At 37.6% G+C, this 17,565-nt stretch overlaps 2 protein-coding genes and 1 long non-coding RNA gene across 3 annotated transcripts; 1 reads left to right on the top strand and 2 right to left on the bottom strand.

Annotated features, from left to right (window-relative positions):
• Positions 1-1,729: 1,729 nt before the first annotated feature.
• LOC135593331 (transcription factor bHLH133-like) lies at positions 1,730-7,555 on the top strand. Its single transcript, XM_065083294.1, has 9 exons — positions 1,730-1,942; positions 3,867-4,802; positions 4,893-4,976; positions 5,055-5,144; positions 5,244-5,414; positions 5,611-5,676; positions 6,433-6,498; positions 6,583-6,651; positions 7,040-7,555. Exons 2-9 carry the CDS (start codon positions 4,125-4,127, stop codon positions 7,271-7,273), a joined length of 1,458 nt encoding a protein of 485 aa, XP_064939366.1. The 5' UTR covers positions 1,730-1,942; positions 3,867-4,124; the 3' UTR covers positions 7,274-7,555.
• A 335-nt stretch (positions 7,556-7,890) lies between these two features.
• Positions 7,891-8,788, bottom strand: LOC135593332 (uncharacterized). Its single transcript, XR_010479533.1, has 2 exons — positions 8,268-8,788; positions 7,891-8,194 (listed from the first exon to the last, which is right to left on the bottom strand). It is a non-coding gene; the product is annotated as an uncharacterized LOC135593332 (long non-coding RNA).
• A 3,934-nt stretch (positions 8,789-12,722) lies between these two features.
• Positions 12,723-13,524, bottom strand: LOC135594080 (ethylene-responsive transcription factor ABI4-like). Its single transcript, XM_065084502.1, has one exon. The coding sequence runs from the start codon at positions 13,522-13,524 to the stop codon at positions 12,751-12,753; it is 774 nt and encodes a 257-aa protein (XP_064940574.1). The 3' UTR covers positions 12,723-12,750.
• Positions 13,525-17,565: the final 4,041 nt, after the last annotated feature.

Raw genomic sequence — 17,565 nt, 5'->3', positions numbered from 1 at the left:
ATTCCATCTCAAGGTCATGCCCTTTGAACAAATCCAAGTTGATCTTGTTTAAAGACTTGTGTCCCCTTGACATATTCTAATTCTTCCTCATGGCTGCCACAGATGTTTAGCAGACCAAAATAAAGTATGAGCAAGAAGACAATGTTTTGCAAATTATTCCTTCATAAATGGACATCCATTGTATAGTGAACTATGAGTTGCATCCCCACATATAAAACACCTTTTTAGTCCATTTCACAAAGCTTGAAGCTCAAGGGAAGAAGAAATGAGCATCTGATGTGAGAATGTGCTTGTATGTAGCAAGACTATAATCTCTCTCTCTCTCTCTCCTCTTCTTTTGTTCACCAAACAATTAGACTTTTGTGCATCAAAATTTCTCCTCCATTAGCATTAAGTTTCATTGACATAAATCATGCTTTCCTTTTTAACATCCTTTCAGTTCATTGAATGAAAAAAAAGAAAAAAAGAAAAAAGAGACATTTCTAAGCAGAAATTTATCCATTATTCAAGGTTAAATAATTAAATAAAAATATAAAACAAAAGTCATGGATAATGTTCTGACTGATAATAAACGTAGTATGAGAACCAAATGTACTGCTAGTTGTCTTGCAGTTGTAGAGTGCAGTGCCCAAAAAAGACAAAGAAAAGAAAAGATAGATGATGATGATGCTGGAGGAGGAGGACAAAAAAAAGTTAAGCTGACATCCTCAATCTCATCCACTGCCATATTTTTTTACTTGGCAATGAGAAGTAGTTAATTACCATCTTAATCCACATACAAACAAGTCCATAAGCTGGCATGTTCCACTCATTATCTTCGCTCAACTGTCTAAATCACAAAAGAATTAGCGAGCGATTAGCTTAGCTTGCATGCTACTACAAGCCTGACACACTTCTCTTTTAATCTTCTTTCTTAGTGAACTCATCCGATGATGTCGATGGTTAGGAACATTGTGGAGGATATCCTCCACGGTTTACGATTAAGCTGCATCCAATGACGCAGGTGGGACCCACCCTCCGCCGGAACAGGGCCCCGCTCTGGGGGTGTTTTCGTCATTTACTTGAGTTGCGAATCCAGAAGATAATCCACGCTGCCCGAAATTTACCGACTTGCCACGCTTCACGCGCTTGCTGATCTCATCACGCGAGGCGTCGCCTTCTCACGCCGCACGTCGCTTTGATTCGAATCAGACGGCCGGAAATATCCCGCGAGTGCAAACTTACGAAGAGACCCCTAAACCTACGAATAATCCCCATGGGCGACCGGGTCAATCGCCACAGCTCCGCCGAGATCGACGCAACGGCCCCGGCTTTTCCGGAGGCCAAATTACTCATCTACCCTGAAAAAAAGGAACATTATCGCCGACAAAGGGCTATTTTAGTACTTTGGTGACCTGAGTTCCACATGGCGGATCGCCTTTTGCTACCCGCAACCCGCTTTCCGCAAAGCCGCGTGCAAAACGGTCGCCATCGAACCCGATAACCAAAGAAACCCATTAGCTTCCCCCGATTTCGTGTGAGTCGCGCACACGGTGCGCTTGTTTGTATGAAAATTAGGTGTATTACGTATTTAGTTCGTTGCTGATTGGTGTAACCTTACCCATAGACGAGGTGACCGCTGATCTCCCAACACAGGCTCTCGCTCCCTCGCATCTGTTATGGAGAGTTGCTTGATCTCACCGACGGTACCCAGATCGGAAGCTATTATATAACTCAAGGTAGTCGTGTGCGGGAGACTCACAGCGGGACCTAACGCTACCGAGTTCCCTGTTCACACTACGTCTCTCGGCCTCCTTGGAAATAGCCGGAGCGGTTAGAGCTCTTCGGCTCTCGCTTTGTTTGATCGTCTTCTTTAACTCTCCCAAGCTTGCCCGCTGCTCTCGGCCTTCCTCGCAAACGAATCGAAGCAATCCGTTTGGGCTGGAATTCTCTCCCTTCCCAGGTGAATCACGTGGTTTCCGGCTCTGTTCTGCTTCGATTTCTTGCTCATTTTAGGGTCGTTCGTGTTCAATTCTTGAAGCAATCCGATGAATGTTGCGTGCGCGGGTGTGCGTGTGTTATTGAAGCGATAGCTGTTGATCTGCGATTGGGTCGCCGTTGTTCCGTGTGGGTTTGCGTCAAAATTTGATCTTGAAGCATGTCGTGGTCGTTGAATTGTAGTTTGTTTGATTTTGCTTGCTACTCTATGCTATCATTATTTCTTCTCGTCTGTCTTCTTTTTCCTTTCAAATGGGCCATTTCTATGCTGAGATTTTTGTTTCTCCTCTGTTTTGCTCTCTAGAATACAAATATTTAGTTAGAGTGACTTCCTTGACATGAATTAGAGTAAATTGATTCAAATTTCGATCGTCTTTGTTGTGGGAAGTAGAGACGCAACGTACTTGGTTCAGATAATTCAGGGTGAAACAAACAAGACAAGCATGAATTATGACCGTTTCGATAAGAACTGCAGAGTTGTATTTGCACCATGTGGACCAACCGAGAACAGAGAGAGCCTGTCAAGGAGCTCCTATGTCATTCATCTTATCTTCTAATACTTAGGAGTCAGGAAGAGAGCGTGTATAGCATTTATATGGGAATCTTCAGGAAACTGTTGATTGATGGTGGAATTGAGAAAAGGGATGGGCTGATATTATTTTGTCTCCAAAGGAAATGAAAACGAAAAATCTCCAAAGGCTAGTTTTAATCTATTGAAGTTGGAAGCAGTCAGAAGCAGGTGAAACTTCATAAATGAAAGAAACTTGAAAGTCCACAGACGTGTGACCTTTACTAATGACCTCAGGTACCATTGCCTTCGTGATGAAATGCTGGGGACTCATATTTGGTGGTAGTACTTCTGTTAGCTGAATCAACATTTATCATCTATAGTACTGCGTTTGACATAGAATCTCCAACTCTGTGATACTTTGATTGCTGAAGAAATTCTTTGCAATTACTGGGTTCATTCTTCTAAGGTTGTTTCTTGTTAACTTTGTCATTGTTCTTCTGTAATAGAGAATAATCTTGCAGGAGGCTCCATAACATTGAGACTAACATTGAAATATATATTTCTTTCTCCAGGCATTTTATATAGCTTGAATTCTGAGCACTATTAGAAACTTCTGGTTACATGTGTGTATACTTTAATTTTCTTTCTTAAATGCAGTCATTGTTTTCTGTCATCTGTTCTCTCAGAATGGTCAGAGATGAACAGCATAACAAGTCAAATACATCTTTGATGTTTAACTGATGTTTTCCTTTCTCATAGCTGATAAATAAATATGTTACAACATACTATTAACTAGTATCTTGGATATTGTTGTTTATAAGTCTGAATTTGGTGATCAGGAGTTTTGTGGCATGGTTGTTACTTTGAACAAATAGCATCTAATTAGAATCATCTGCAATTTGGTAAAAGTATTGCTCTAACTTCTAGCTTTACATGGATTATTATTGCACAAGGAACACATGTAGATCTTAGAGAACTCGATGGATCTGATAACATTGAGATTTGAGCAATACCTCAAGGTCTTACGAGATGATAATGGGTGGAATGTATGTATCAATAGATTACAGAAAAAATGTAACTTGAAAGGATATAAAGAGGACTTTTCTGATTGTTGGAAACCACTCAAATGATCAAGTTAATACTGCTCATGCATGCTATTGTTTGAGATATTATACTGTCAGTTGGCTTGCTAAGTTGTATATGCTCTAATAGGCTGTATTTTCTTTTAGAGGAAAATAAATTGCCTATATTAGTTCGAATATCATACCCACAAACCATTGAATTTCGAGACTCGCTTCTGAATGATATACCAAATGTGTGTTTTGGACTATAGTCAATCAGTAACGATTCTCTTCATAAAATTTCTTATTACACGCAGGTTCTGTTATGTTCTGAACAAATTTATTCATGCTATTAGGCACAACAGTGTCAACAGCTTCAGTTTCCAGATTAGATAATGGAAAACCGCTTCCACTGCACAGTTCATCATACAGAGCTGCAATCTGGCATTGATACGATGAAGGGTTCAAGTGTATAAGTCAGTATCAGTTTTTTTATGACTGGTTCTTCTGATAGAATTGTCAAATTCTCTTTCTAAGAGGCTCATTGTTCCTGATTACAAGTCAAGAAATTTGTAATGGATGACTTACTTAATTCCTTCATATCATCTCCAACATGGTCAGATAGAAATGTCTCTTCAAAGGCATCATGGAATAATACAAGCATACCTCAGACAAATGTCTTGCTTGCTGATTCTGTGGAATCATATGGAGAAGTTAAGAACCCATCGGTTTGCAGTGTATCTTCAAGTAATATTGTAGGCAATGCAGATGCTGAAGATTTAAATATGCACGGGCATGAAAGGACTTCTTCAATCTTATTAGATGGGAAGATAAACTATGGAATTCTCAAAGATCTATATTCTGGTGAAAGATTATATCACCAGATTTTACATTGTCAAACTTCAAATTCAGTCTCACTGGATAATGACACTCAGGTTACAACTTTCTCACTAGAGGGGGTCACTGATAGTAACCCAACATCTGCATCATTTGAATCAGCATTGCCACATACCACACTGGCCATATCTAGTTCAATTGGGAGCACCAGTAGTGAACTATCTGCTTTTCCACAGTCTCTTGTAGATGCCCATTCGATTAACTCAGTTCCAATAGTATGGCCTTCATCGTACTCAAGTGTCTCTTCGTTTATTGGACATGGAAATTTGCCAGCTTTCAGTTATCAAGGACATGAAAACCATGATGACATATTAGGCAAAATAAGTCTGGAGAATGGGAAGTTTCGAGATGTTAAAGTGAGTAGCCTTTTCTTTAAGAATTGTGCTTAGATTGTCCTACTGACTGTTTATCATTAAGACCTACTTATAGATGATATGACTTTCCAGGATCAAAATGAGCAACACAATTTTTCTTCTTTCTCTGCGGGGCAACAGATAAATTTGATCCCTAGTGCTTTGCAGCCACAGAAGGTTCTCTAAACCAGTCTTTCTAGTTACTGCCTGTTATAGCATTTCATATGAGTCAATTTAACCTATATAGAATTGCAGGAGCAAAACGGGTTGCACTCGCCCTGTTTTCCATCTGGATCATCGATGATGGTATTGAGTAAAATGGCAGGAATGCAAAGCCCTCTACAGGTTTTCTGCTCAACATTTATTTCCTAATCTTTGTATATCGACATGTTTAGTAGCTTTTGTTCTTTTTGGTTGATGCATATGCTGTGCTTCATGATTCAGCCATCATTATTGTCTGAAAGGCATAATGCCAGCCATCATCAGATAAACACCTCTACTGGTGCCCAATCCCAAGCTGTTTTCGCTAATGCCAGTGGTTGCAATGGAGCTGCCAAGCCACGTGCAAGAGCTCGACGTGGCCAGGCCACTGATCCACATAGTATTGCAGAACGAGTGAGCATGCCTTTATATTGTCGTGTCTTGCACTGTAAAGTACTTGGTTAGCCTACGAAATTTGCTTTGACTTGGTTATTTACTTGGTTGGTTTCACAATTTACTTCTGGACTCAAATATCTTTTGTTAATTTTTGTTGATGACATGGTTCCCATATCAATATTTTTCATCTGTAAGTGTCAATCATTTGATGCAGCTCCGGAGAGAAAAAATTGCAGAAAGGATGAAGAATTTACAGGAGCTTGTCCCCAGTTCCAATAAGGTACTTGACCTTCATTTCTCCCTCTGTTCATTCTGTGGAGCTTGTTGCATGCTTCTTCCCTTTTATTTCAATAAACAACTATAAGGAAGTCTTATTTTCTCTGCAACTAAAAAAACGAGAGAAGACAACTCTTTAGTGCTATATTTATGTTGACTGCAATAATAAAATTTTGGCATAGGTCAAGATACAGCAAGACTAGAATTAGAATAGCTTTGATTATAAGGATATTTGAGTCCTTTGAGTTGCAGCAGCTGAGTTAATATTTTAATTAAGTACATGAGTTGAGAGTTGGATCAGGCTGAGTCAATTGTTACGAGTTGCAGTCCAACTGGAGCTTGAAGGTGATAACTGTTCACCTTTGCAATACCATGTCATGGTATTATGCTACTGCCTGTAGTACCACCGCTGTCCGTGTAACCATACAGGTAGGTTGTTATGGGGGATCTTTGCTGCTTCTAGTCAAATTCCATATTTCTGTATGCCAAGAAGAATCGTGATTTTGCTTATTTTATTATCTAGTTCTCATGGTTCTACAACAAGTTGTTTAGATAGTGCAGCATGTCTTTATCTACCAATGTGAATTAATAATTTTGAAGCTATAAAATTAGAATCTGTCTGCATATATTTGCCATTTGATATGGAAAATATCTCCTTTACGGACTCAAACTTTATATTATATAGGAATATCATAAGCTCTTTATTCTCCCTTAGCTGAAGAGTTGCTTGTAGCTGAAGCATGCACTTTTCCTTTTGCAGACTGATAAGGCATCGATGCTTGATGAAATCATTGAGTATGTAAAATTCCTCCAACTGCAAGTCAAGGTTTGCACGTTTACAATATGTTAATTAGCTTTTTGTTTCTTTGCTTTTTTCCCTCATTTTTTTTCTGCAATATGTTAATTGAAGGTTCTAAGCATGAGCAGGCTGGGTGCAACTGGAGCAGTTGTTCCCCTGCTGACAGATACTCAAACTGAGGTGCTGTTTCATTGCTTTTCTTTTCTGATTAATAATCTGAACAGTAATTGCTTGTTCTCATTTTTCTTTATTCTTTGTTTTGGTCTAATCAACAGGTTATCTTTTTTTAAAATATAGTAGTAAAGATTTTAGCCTTTTTTTCTTTCGATCAAACAAAGGTATGATCAAAATTGACTTGCCTTTTTCTTCAGCAGCAAGGTAGGGAAAAATTAATCCAAGCCAGAGTTGCAACTGACCACTTTACCATCATCTCCTTGTGACTATAGAGAACATAGAGATTAAGGAGTTCATTTGGATCCATTTCTTTATGGCCTACCACGAACTGTCACCATAGATTTAGCAAAAGAATGTTTTATTGGTTATCTTCAATCATTTCTCGTTTCTGCAGGGCTCCGGCAGTCTGCTTCTATGGTCATCGTCGGTTGGGCAAGGAGGTTCTGATATATCCGAGTCAGGGGACAGCTTAGCATTTGAAAAGGAAGTAGTGAAGCTAATGGAAACTAATGTCACCACTGCCATGCAGTACCTTCAACACAAAGGGCTCTGCCTCATGCCGATTGCACTTGCCACCGCAATATCAACTCAGAAAGGCTCCTCCTCCACTTCTACCCCACCAGATTGAAGAAAACCCGTAATGAGCCACAGTTCCATGGACGGCAGGAGTTGCCATGACCATGATTGCAACACTGGCTGCAATGGTTCCATCGTTAAACAGGAAGCTCACCAAGCCAATGACAAGTGAAGAGAGCCAGCTGACGTGCTATGTTCTCCCTTTCTTTTCTTCTAATTTGTTTGCTGGTAGAGATTTCAGTTTGCTGATCAAAGTGTTATTGGTTGTTCTAAGTTACTACTGACTGATGTATTAGACTTTCTTGTTGAGGATGTTACAAGTTTTATTCATATACATACATGTTCTTATGTGTGAATCAGACTAATAAAATTTGCTTGCCAATAGACCAAGTAAATTACTAGATCGATGTCATCTCTAACTTTTCTAAGCTTCATTGATTAAATTATTCTTAACTCTCGAGTTAATCATCTACCTTCTTCCGTCATCATCCTACTTAAAGATGATTATTAATTAGAATGATTGTAGAGAGTTAAAAAGAGTTACGAAGCTCCCAAAAAAAATCAACCTAATTGGTTGCTTCACAGGGTAGAAATCTACAGAACATGTTCTTGGAGTTGCAATGGAATCTGCTCTTTGTTCACACTGATTCCTTTATTAGGCGAGTAAAATTGGAAGCATATTTCTTTTTATTGACATACAACAATGCGAGAGTCATAAGACATGCAGCTTTCTCTTCCTTTTTAGACGAGAAAGGAAACAAAGATCAGATGTGCTTCTTGATGGATGGTTTTATCTCTAGGCTACTGCTGAGATCCTCCTGCGTCGGCCAGAATCATCAACTCCGGTGGAAGCATGACGAGGAAGAGGAGCCTTCGACCTCTCCCTCGTCGACGCTCCGAGTTCACTCCTCTCATCTTGCAGGATTTGGCGTCGACGGCATTCCTCGCTGCAGAACCCCTGCTCTCCCCTGCCCTAATTCAGCTACAACCATCAATCTACAACACCACAACGAGAAGAAGAAGAAGAAGAAGAAGAAGAAGAATACCTGTACATGTACACATCCTTGTGAAGACTGAGCTCCCTTTTGCAGAAGCAGCAAGCTCTGAGGAAGCCAAACCGTGGTGGCGAAACCATAGGCGTGAATGTGAATGGCTTCAACAAAGACTTGATGACGACATAGTTGGATGGTCGTCCCGAACGCTGTATGAGGATACGAAGGCCTTCGTATTTGGAGCAATCGAGCTCTGTGATGGCGGCTGCACTCTCTGGAGCCTCACCACCTTCTTCCTCCCCCAGGTGGAAGATGCTCTCGGTTCTTGGGAGCATGGTGGGAGGAGAAAGGAGGGAGAATCGAGGGGTGGGAACGGTGGAGCCTCTTCAACCTATGATGGATACTTAAAACCGTTTCTTGTCCACAACAGGATCCATCACCTTTTCCATGTGACAATGTTAGAATCCATTTTATGTAACATCACTATTTAATTCTATCATAAATGTTAGCAAACCTTTGAATCCATTTAGATCACAAGGGTCTAATTGTCAAATTTTGATTATGTTTTTTGTACATTTTTTTGTAAAATAATATTATGATTCTATGTTTTCAACGATAGCATAATATTTTTGAACTGTGTGTTAATTATAAATACTTTTTTGCTATGCATTTTTTCTCTGAAAATATTATAATACAATATAGATCATAAGGAAAAGAGATTAAAAAAAAAAGGGAAGGAAAAAGGAATAGATGAGTGAGAGTATTAGGTAAAAAAGAAAAAGAGAAAATTCTGATGCTATTTTTCTTTCAAGAATTGGGCCATTAATCTTTGATGAAGAACACACAGAAAAGAAGTAGTCCTGCTGATATTGGCCAGTCAAACTGATGGAAACAGAAAGGGAGAAAAGCTTGCAGAATCTGTGGAATATGTTGTGCATGGCAAGCGAGGCACTCCACATGCAGTGGAGATCGGCATCATAGAGACGAAGTACACCCAAGCTGGAGGCATGATGCTCTCATAAAGGCTACGTAGAGTCCGTCTTCATCCGTGTGTACTCGACCACCCTAAATGCCTCAAATGCTTCCCTACAAAGTACAGAACATTATGCCACACAGAGAGAGAGAGAGAGAGAGAGAGAGAGCATCTTCCACCTGTTGAGAATGAATTGAGTCCAAGTGAAACTGATGAGGATTAACACACATCATCAATTTAATCTAATTATATTTGTAGGTCGAACTCCATCGCATGACCTGTCCTAATGCTAACGTCGCTTGTCTGTGCCCTTCCCTTCTTCATCCTCTGACAACACCCTCTGTTGTCCTCGGTGCAGAAAGGGGAACAGTAGGGACCATGGCTCCGTTCCTTTCTCCCCACCTCATGCAACTCATTCCTCTGTCCAGACGCGTGTGCAGGGCAACATCACCTCCATAGTCACCATGATTTGGAGCTCACCGAATAGCAATGGTCAGAAGGTTATCGAACGATTAAATGCCCCCGGGGTAGGTTTGCTGCACTGACCTTCCACATTAATTGCCATGATTGCACATCTCAATCAAAGTCTTTCACTGTGTAAATATATATATATATATATATATATATATATATTTTTTTTTTTTTTTTTTTTCTAGCATGTAATTTCAAATACTTATCAAGATGGAGCATTTGTTCTTCATAAAAACATTCTTATAGCTTTATTTGACAGAAAAATAATTTTCAGATTAGAATCTTCATGGAGCTAATTATATCTTTTCAATAATATCTCTACTCCTTATTATTATTATTATTATTTACACCATGTGTGATGTGTTTGCAGTTCCCTAAAAAAACAAAAAAATAAAAATAAAGCAATGCATTTTCCATCATGATGTAGATATGACGAGGTGCTGTTCACATCTGCTTTCCGTCCATGGGAGGGAGGTTGATGATGATGATGAAGCACGATTTGATTGAGGTGCTTCCTTAGCCTGTTTGGCATCGCCCCCTTGCCCTCTCTCATCATCACTCACTCCTGTTTGAGAGTTATATGCATGACATTGTTGGTCATGTTTGTTCCTGTAGATATTTCTTCATGCATTGTAACATGAAAAGGAAATGCATGACAATGATGATACAGTTTGACAACCGAGTCATATGCTTGTCACAATTCAATTCTATAGAAAGATGTGAGGAGGATAGTTCGATCCTTTTAGCTTTCTTTCACTAAAAATTATTAGGAAAAATAATCAATAAAATAAAGAAAAAACATAATCCAAAACCATGATGATGACAGCAGCAAATATCCCATACATAATATTGTCTTTTGAGATCTTAATCCATATAAAATAGACTTCAAATAGCATCTTAATCACTAATAGTGGCACAAAATAATCCACAGACATATGTAAACTCGAATTTTCCTAATCTTCCTAGTGGGAGGAGGGGCTATACATTTGATTCATGTTGAGACTAAAACAACAATTCAATGTTGCACAGAAAGAGTGCAATAAGGTCCACATCAATGGCCATATATCATGGGGCATATCATCATAACCACTATGGTTGGAGTGTTAGCATCAATCAATGTCATATCATTTGAAGTGACTGTATGCTTCTTTAATGTTAATCAAACCACGTTGCGCCTTTATTCGTGATCCCATGGAGTTGCAATCTACCTTTTTCTAGATCTTTGATCCAAACCACAAAAGCTACAAATTCTCGACTAGATTTTGGATCATTTCTGGAACCCGAATTAAGTAGGTCCGATGGATAGATTGGGCTGGCTACAAACTAGATCGAAACTTATGATACAAGAACAATTCTCCTCCTCCACCAAGAGATTGTTTTCATTTACAATGATAGATTTGTATGGTTCATCAGAAATTACTATTTGTGGCATCCAGAAAGGTTTATAAAAGATAAAAACTCTCTGCCAATGTGATGACTAATTTTATTAGCATGCAATCTTCATTAATAATGGGATGTCCATTGAGATTAGCATCCATGTATTTTATTAGTGAGTGGTCTTTTATCAGTGGTTGAAAAGGGCAAGGCCTAAAAATCTATAAACATGTCCATGGTTGAGTACAAGTCAACCTTGTATTATATTAAACATTAGCAATCAAGTCAATTACATATATATATATATATATATATATATATATATATATATATATATATATATATATATATAATGTTAAGGAATACAAGAGAGTAATTTTATTGTAATACCAAAAGTTGTCTTCCTATTACTACTATCAACTCAAAAGTAATTTTATTGAAGTGTTTGTTATTGTATGATTAATATGGTGCATGATCAAGTATGCAACTGATTCAAGAATTAAGTGACTGCTAGATCTTGATGTCATCTCTTTTCATATCTCAAACAATGGGAATAGAAGACTCATGCAACAGGCAGACTAAACCAACACACATTATTGGCAACTTTCAAAGGAGGGGGTATTCAGTGTGAAGAATAATACAAAAAATACTCCAAAGAAATCAAAATTGAGTGGGTTTGAATTCCAAATAGAAATTTGCAAGTTTATTTGATAAGCTAATATGTAAATCATTTTGAAGTGCAGATTTACATATTAGCTTATCAAAGAACACAGTGCTGTAAGTGTTCTTTGATAAGCTAATATGTAAATCTTCCTATTCTTTAGATCTTTTAATTACCTAAGAACATGTATGCAGTAAGATAAACCTTTGTCCTTGCTGTTAAGTTAGATCAAGCTTCAGATAACACGACACATTCACAACACTTGCAGTATGATTGAAATCAAACTGTTATTCCTCTGATTAGTTTTTGCAGACAAAGTTAAGAGATTGCAGGAAGGTATTATGATGATGAATATTCAAAAAGGAACCTAATTATGATGGCAAGACTTCAAAATAAGAAGACACTTATTAAGGTATAGAATCTATCATTCAGTACTCATACATAACTATTATACCTGTCTAAGGCATATATGTTTCAATCGACCTCAGATCAGGTGGGAACTCCATGAGGGGGGTGGGGGGCAGAAATAATTTGATTTGCATGGCTGCACACTTTGTGTTACAACATGGTTCGTATATCAAGGTAATAAATATTGTCTATGAAATGCATTTGATTGTAAATCAAGCTAATTAACTGTCAGCAGATGATACGTAGGAAGAAGATTTCTAACAATAGCAGATGAACCTCAGTAATATCACAAACAAATACTTAATATCGATGCATAATCAATCATATGCCTATTTCTACTTGTGAAAAATCAGCTATCCCCAGTGCATAAGATCATGCATTTGGAATAACAAGCCCACAAATTCATTATCAGTTGCATGTTTCTGCCTACATGCAGCGAAACATCCTTCTTCCATGATTCATTATCGGAAAACCCTAGCTTAGATGTCCTTGAGTTGTACTACCACAAGGCAACATGCTATGTTTCTTCAAGTATATAATACATAAACTGGATAATACGAATAATTCAAGAAAAATAACAATATAATCGAAGAATTCTTCACTGTTGGAATCAGATCGTGCATGCAAAAGGAAACCCTAATCCCTCGTGCTCATATATCGAAGAAGAAAGGATCGGTGTCATCCCATAGACAAGAAGCCACGGCATCGTAGTCGTCGTAATCCCACAATGGCGACGACAGTAGCGGCGCCGAACTCGAGCTCGCTGTAGTCATCACCGGCGGCCATGACCGGGACAAGCTCGAGCTGACCGACCCGGCCAAAGCTCTCATCTCGTCGAAGTTTGTGGGATCGCTACAGCCGAGATGGTTAGCGCCAGCCGCTAGTGCTCCGACCTCCACCCTTGGCGGTTCCGCCGCCGGGCCCGGGGCCATGATCGTGCTGTCGGTCGTGTTGGTGGTTAGGAAAGGAGAGATGTTGTTGGGTGCCAACGATGCGATGGGGAAGTGGAAGCCGGAGGGACGAGGAAGTATCGGTCGGAGAGTGGTGGTGAAGGAGGAGGTAGTGGCGGTGGCGCCGACGTGATGCGCGGCTGCAGGGGTAGAGGATGTTTGGAGGTTGAGCTGCGCTCGTGGGCCGTAGAGGACGAGCGCCGCCCGGTCGTAGGCCTTGGCGGCGTCCTCGGCGGTGGTAAAGGTCCCCAGCCACCTGCGAGTCCGCTTCCTGGGCTCTCGAATCTCCGCCACCCATTTCCCCCAACTCCTCTGCCGCACTCCTCGGTACCTGAACCTCCCGTTCTCCGGCCCATCCTTGCCCTTGCCCCTCCTGCTAGAACTAGCAGCGGTGGTGTTGCTACTGCTGCCGGCGCAACTTGGAAACGAAAGCTGGTACTGTTCTATTGGAGAATTGAGCTCGTTATGATCCATTTCGACGCCCGTGCGCGGGGAACGAAGAGCTTCGGAGATTAGAGAGGAGCGCAGAGTTCAGTGGGAGTCCCTCGGGCTTTGCTGTCGTTGGGTGAGAAGGGCGGTGGTCATGTGCAGCAACATTAATATAGCGTGGGCAGTGGGAGGGGTCAGTCTTCACTGCATTGCTGAGAAGCTGCAGCAGCAGCAAATCGATAGCCTCCCTTTGCCTCGCTTGGTTGGAAAGCCACACATAGTGATTTCAGCTACTGAAGAGCTATTACTGCAAACATTGCAGCCATGGAAAGGAATAAAGAACGCACCAAGTGCATGATTATTAGATTACGTGCTCTTTTTTAATGGGATAAAATATATAATATAATAAATTATATATCACTGTGATATTGGGATCCAGAAAATAGTATCTTTGTAGATCAAATAAAGATCTTTTTCAACATTGAAAGGTATGCATCATAAATATGGTATATTATTATTTGATTTCAATCCTAGATCTTTTTCATAAATATAATATATGGTATGCATCATAGATCTTTTTCACGTTACATGTAGCATTATTTACTAACAGATCCTAGATTCTTGAGATTAAATACTTAGATCTATTATTTGTTTATGATGTTTCACTGATTTGTATATTTTGTTTATCTAAATATCTATCTACTCTATCCTTTTGCTTGCTTATGAGCGATATTAGATTCTTTATAATGCGACCTTCGATGATCACGAGACAACGACAATGGCTGTGCAGCACGATGGTAGTCACATTGACTACAACAACAGTGTTGCATACAACCGTTATGATAGATCTGCAGGCGACAATGGCTGCGCTAGGTAGCACATGCGCACCGCAGTAGCAACAACGATTGTGAGCGACCACCAGGCGACGAGTCGTACGTCATGATTGACCGCGTATCGTAGCAACCATGCTGGCGATGGTCATGGGTCATGCACCGGGCCGGATGCACATTGCAACAGCCGTGTGCAAGTGCGTAGGCATCCATGTGCAAGTAACAACCACACATGCGACAACACACACACACATATGTGACGACCGCATAGTGGCGACCATGCACAAGTAGAAGCCTTGTCTAATGTCCAGGCGATGGTAGCGCGCGGACAAAGGTCGCGCCCAAGCAACGGTTGCACACAGGCGATAGCCGCACTAGCGGCACTCACCCAAGTGGTAACCGCCCGCATGCAGTAGCCGCATTGGTGGCACCCGCGTACACGCAAGGGGCGACGATTGCCTGTGAGTAAACGCCCCTTAGGGTTTTAATATATATATATATATATATACCCCTGTAATTTGTATTAATTCTTTTTTAATCCATTTGATAGTTTTGCCCTTTATAAATCTCATTATTCTAGTTTATGTCCTATCAACAAATTTACTATTTTACCCTAATGAAATTCAAAACTTTTTATTTATATCCTAGTTATAAAATTGATCAATATAATTTAATTGAATTTGATCATGACTATATTTTGACTAGTTATTGATTGAATTTAGTTTCGATAAAATTTAGAAAAGATTAAATTTTAATTATTTTTTATTTTGATCGACTTGTTTAATTGGGCTGATGTTTAGCCCAATTCTAGACTTCCTAAAATTAAATAAAATCAATTGGTTTAATTTAACACTTTATGTGAAACTAAAAAAAATAAATTATGGTTTTTTTTTATAGTTTTCTCATATGACTTATTTATTACATTTTGCATGTGGTAAATAAAATTATTATTATTTTTTATATATATTTATTTAATTATTGACATATATATTTAAAATTATGAAATAATATTTATCTTTTACATGAAGGCATGATTTATATATCATCATGATTATAATTATCATATAAGTTTTTTCTTTTGCTGATTAATATTTAATAATTTTTATGATTGTTATTTTATTATTAAACTATTTTAGCATAAATTAAAATTAAAAAAATTGATGAATATTATTTGTAATTTATCTCTATAAGTTTTTATCTAATCGGTGGCTACCAAAATGGCTTGGGATGATAAGCTTATGAGGTATAAATTACAATAAAGGTATTGTCATTTATAGGATCATTTAAGTTATATTTTATATTACTGTATTGGTCTTGTAATCACCAAATGATTTAGATTAATGGCTTATAAAAATACATTAAGAAATTAGTCTTAAATGATATTAAATAAATAATTTTTATTATAACACACATAATTAGGATATTTAGATAATAGCAAAGGATAATCTACTTCAAATAGTTATGTGATGGTGTAGGATAATACTGTTTTGGATATCCTTATAGTTTAGGATTGTATATCCAAAGGTAGCAATACTATTTCACAAATACTATTTCACAAGAATGGTATTAGTCCTCCATAGATAATCTTAAGTGAATACTAGATATGTCATGAAATATGGATGATATCAATAATTCATCATATCTTAGAAATTTAAAGAATTAATGTTATTTTATATTTTGCAGTGGTACTTCCATCCATACATTCTCATACTTCCAGTGTCCTTGTACTCTCTAGATCAAATTATGCAGAATGGTTAGAGCATGTGCAATTTACACTAAGCATATTAAATCTTGACTTAGCATTTTTTATTGAAAAGCTTGTAGACTTGAGTGATGAAAGTACTGTGGAATAAGTTAATGAAATAAATGCTTCAGAAAGATATGATGGGCTTAGTTTAATGTTCATAAGAATGACAATTGCAAATAATATAAAGACTTCATTACCGATTACAACTAACGTATGAGAATATTTAAAGGTTATTGAAGATAGATTTAAATCTGTTAATAAGTCATTAGTTGACACACTAATGAAAGAACTAGTTATGACTCAATATGATGATACTCGAGGAATTTAGGATCATATCCTCAATATGACTGATAAAGCTATAAAACTTAAAGCATTAGACATGAAATGTTGATAATTTTTTTCTCATACAATTCATTCTGAATTCTCTTTATTATTGACCCATTCAAGATTCACTATAATACAAATAAAGATAAATGAGACTTGAATGAATTAATTAGTATATATATTTAGGAATAATTAAGATTAAAGTAGGAAAGTTCTCATAATGTTATGACTACTACTCAATGAGCTGGTAACAAGAAAAGAAAGTTGAAGCATCATCCATCAAAGAAATTTGCTAGGTCAGGAAATATTAAACAAACTAATGAAAAGAAAGCTATTATAGTAAACTACTTCTTTTGTGACAAGAAATGACATGTAAAGAAGGATTGCATTAAATACGAGTCTTGGTTTGAAAAAAAAGATATGAACTCGATCTTTGTATGTTTCAATTCAAACATTATAGAAATTCCTTCTTATACTTGGTAGATTGATTCTAGTACTTCAACTCATGTTACTAATAATATACAAGGATTTCTTTTAGTCCATAAAAAAAAAATAAAAGATTTATCATTATGGGAATTCATCTAAAGTATAAAGTGATATCAGTGGGAACTTATCATCTATACTTAGAGACGAGTCATCTAATGGATTTTGCCGACACATGTTTTGTTTCTACCATTTCTAGAAATTAAGTTTTCTTATTTAGAATTGATAAGTTAGGATATTATTTTTCTTTTGGTAACGATAAACTCAGTATATTTTATAATTTAATAAAAGTTAGTTTTGGAATTCTATGTGATGGTTTGTACAGAATTAATTTGAATCCTGAGTTTGCAAACACATTATTGACCCTTCAATCAAATGTTGAATTGAAATATAGTTTTAATAATGAAATATCTTCTATACTGTGATATAGACGATTGGCGCATATCTCTAAGGAAGTAATTAAAATATTAGTGAAGGATAATATTTTGAAAGATTTAGTACTTATATCTGCGGAGCACTCCATATTATTTCTTTTAGTAAAGAAAGGTATTTCATTACATTTATAGATGATCTATCCAGATATGACTATGTTTATCTAATACATGAAAATGTCATTGACACTCTTGAAGTGTATATAAATAAGATTGTCAGATCTAACATGGGTAATAAATTTTATGACAGATATGATGAATCTGGTTAGAA

The sequence above is a fragment of the Musa acuminata genome, chromosome BXJ1-9, assembly GCF_036884655.1.
Source record: "Musa acuminata AAA Group cultivar baxijiao chromosome BXJ1-9, Cavendish_Baxijiao_AAA, whole genome shotgun sequence".
NCBI classification, from domain to species: Eukaryota; Viridiplantae; Streptophyta; class Magnoliopsida; order Zingiberales; family Musaceae; genus Musa; species Musa acuminata.
The sequence above is the reverse complement of the archived record's forward strand: the minus strand, read 5'-3'. Positions and strand labels throughout refer to the sequence as shown.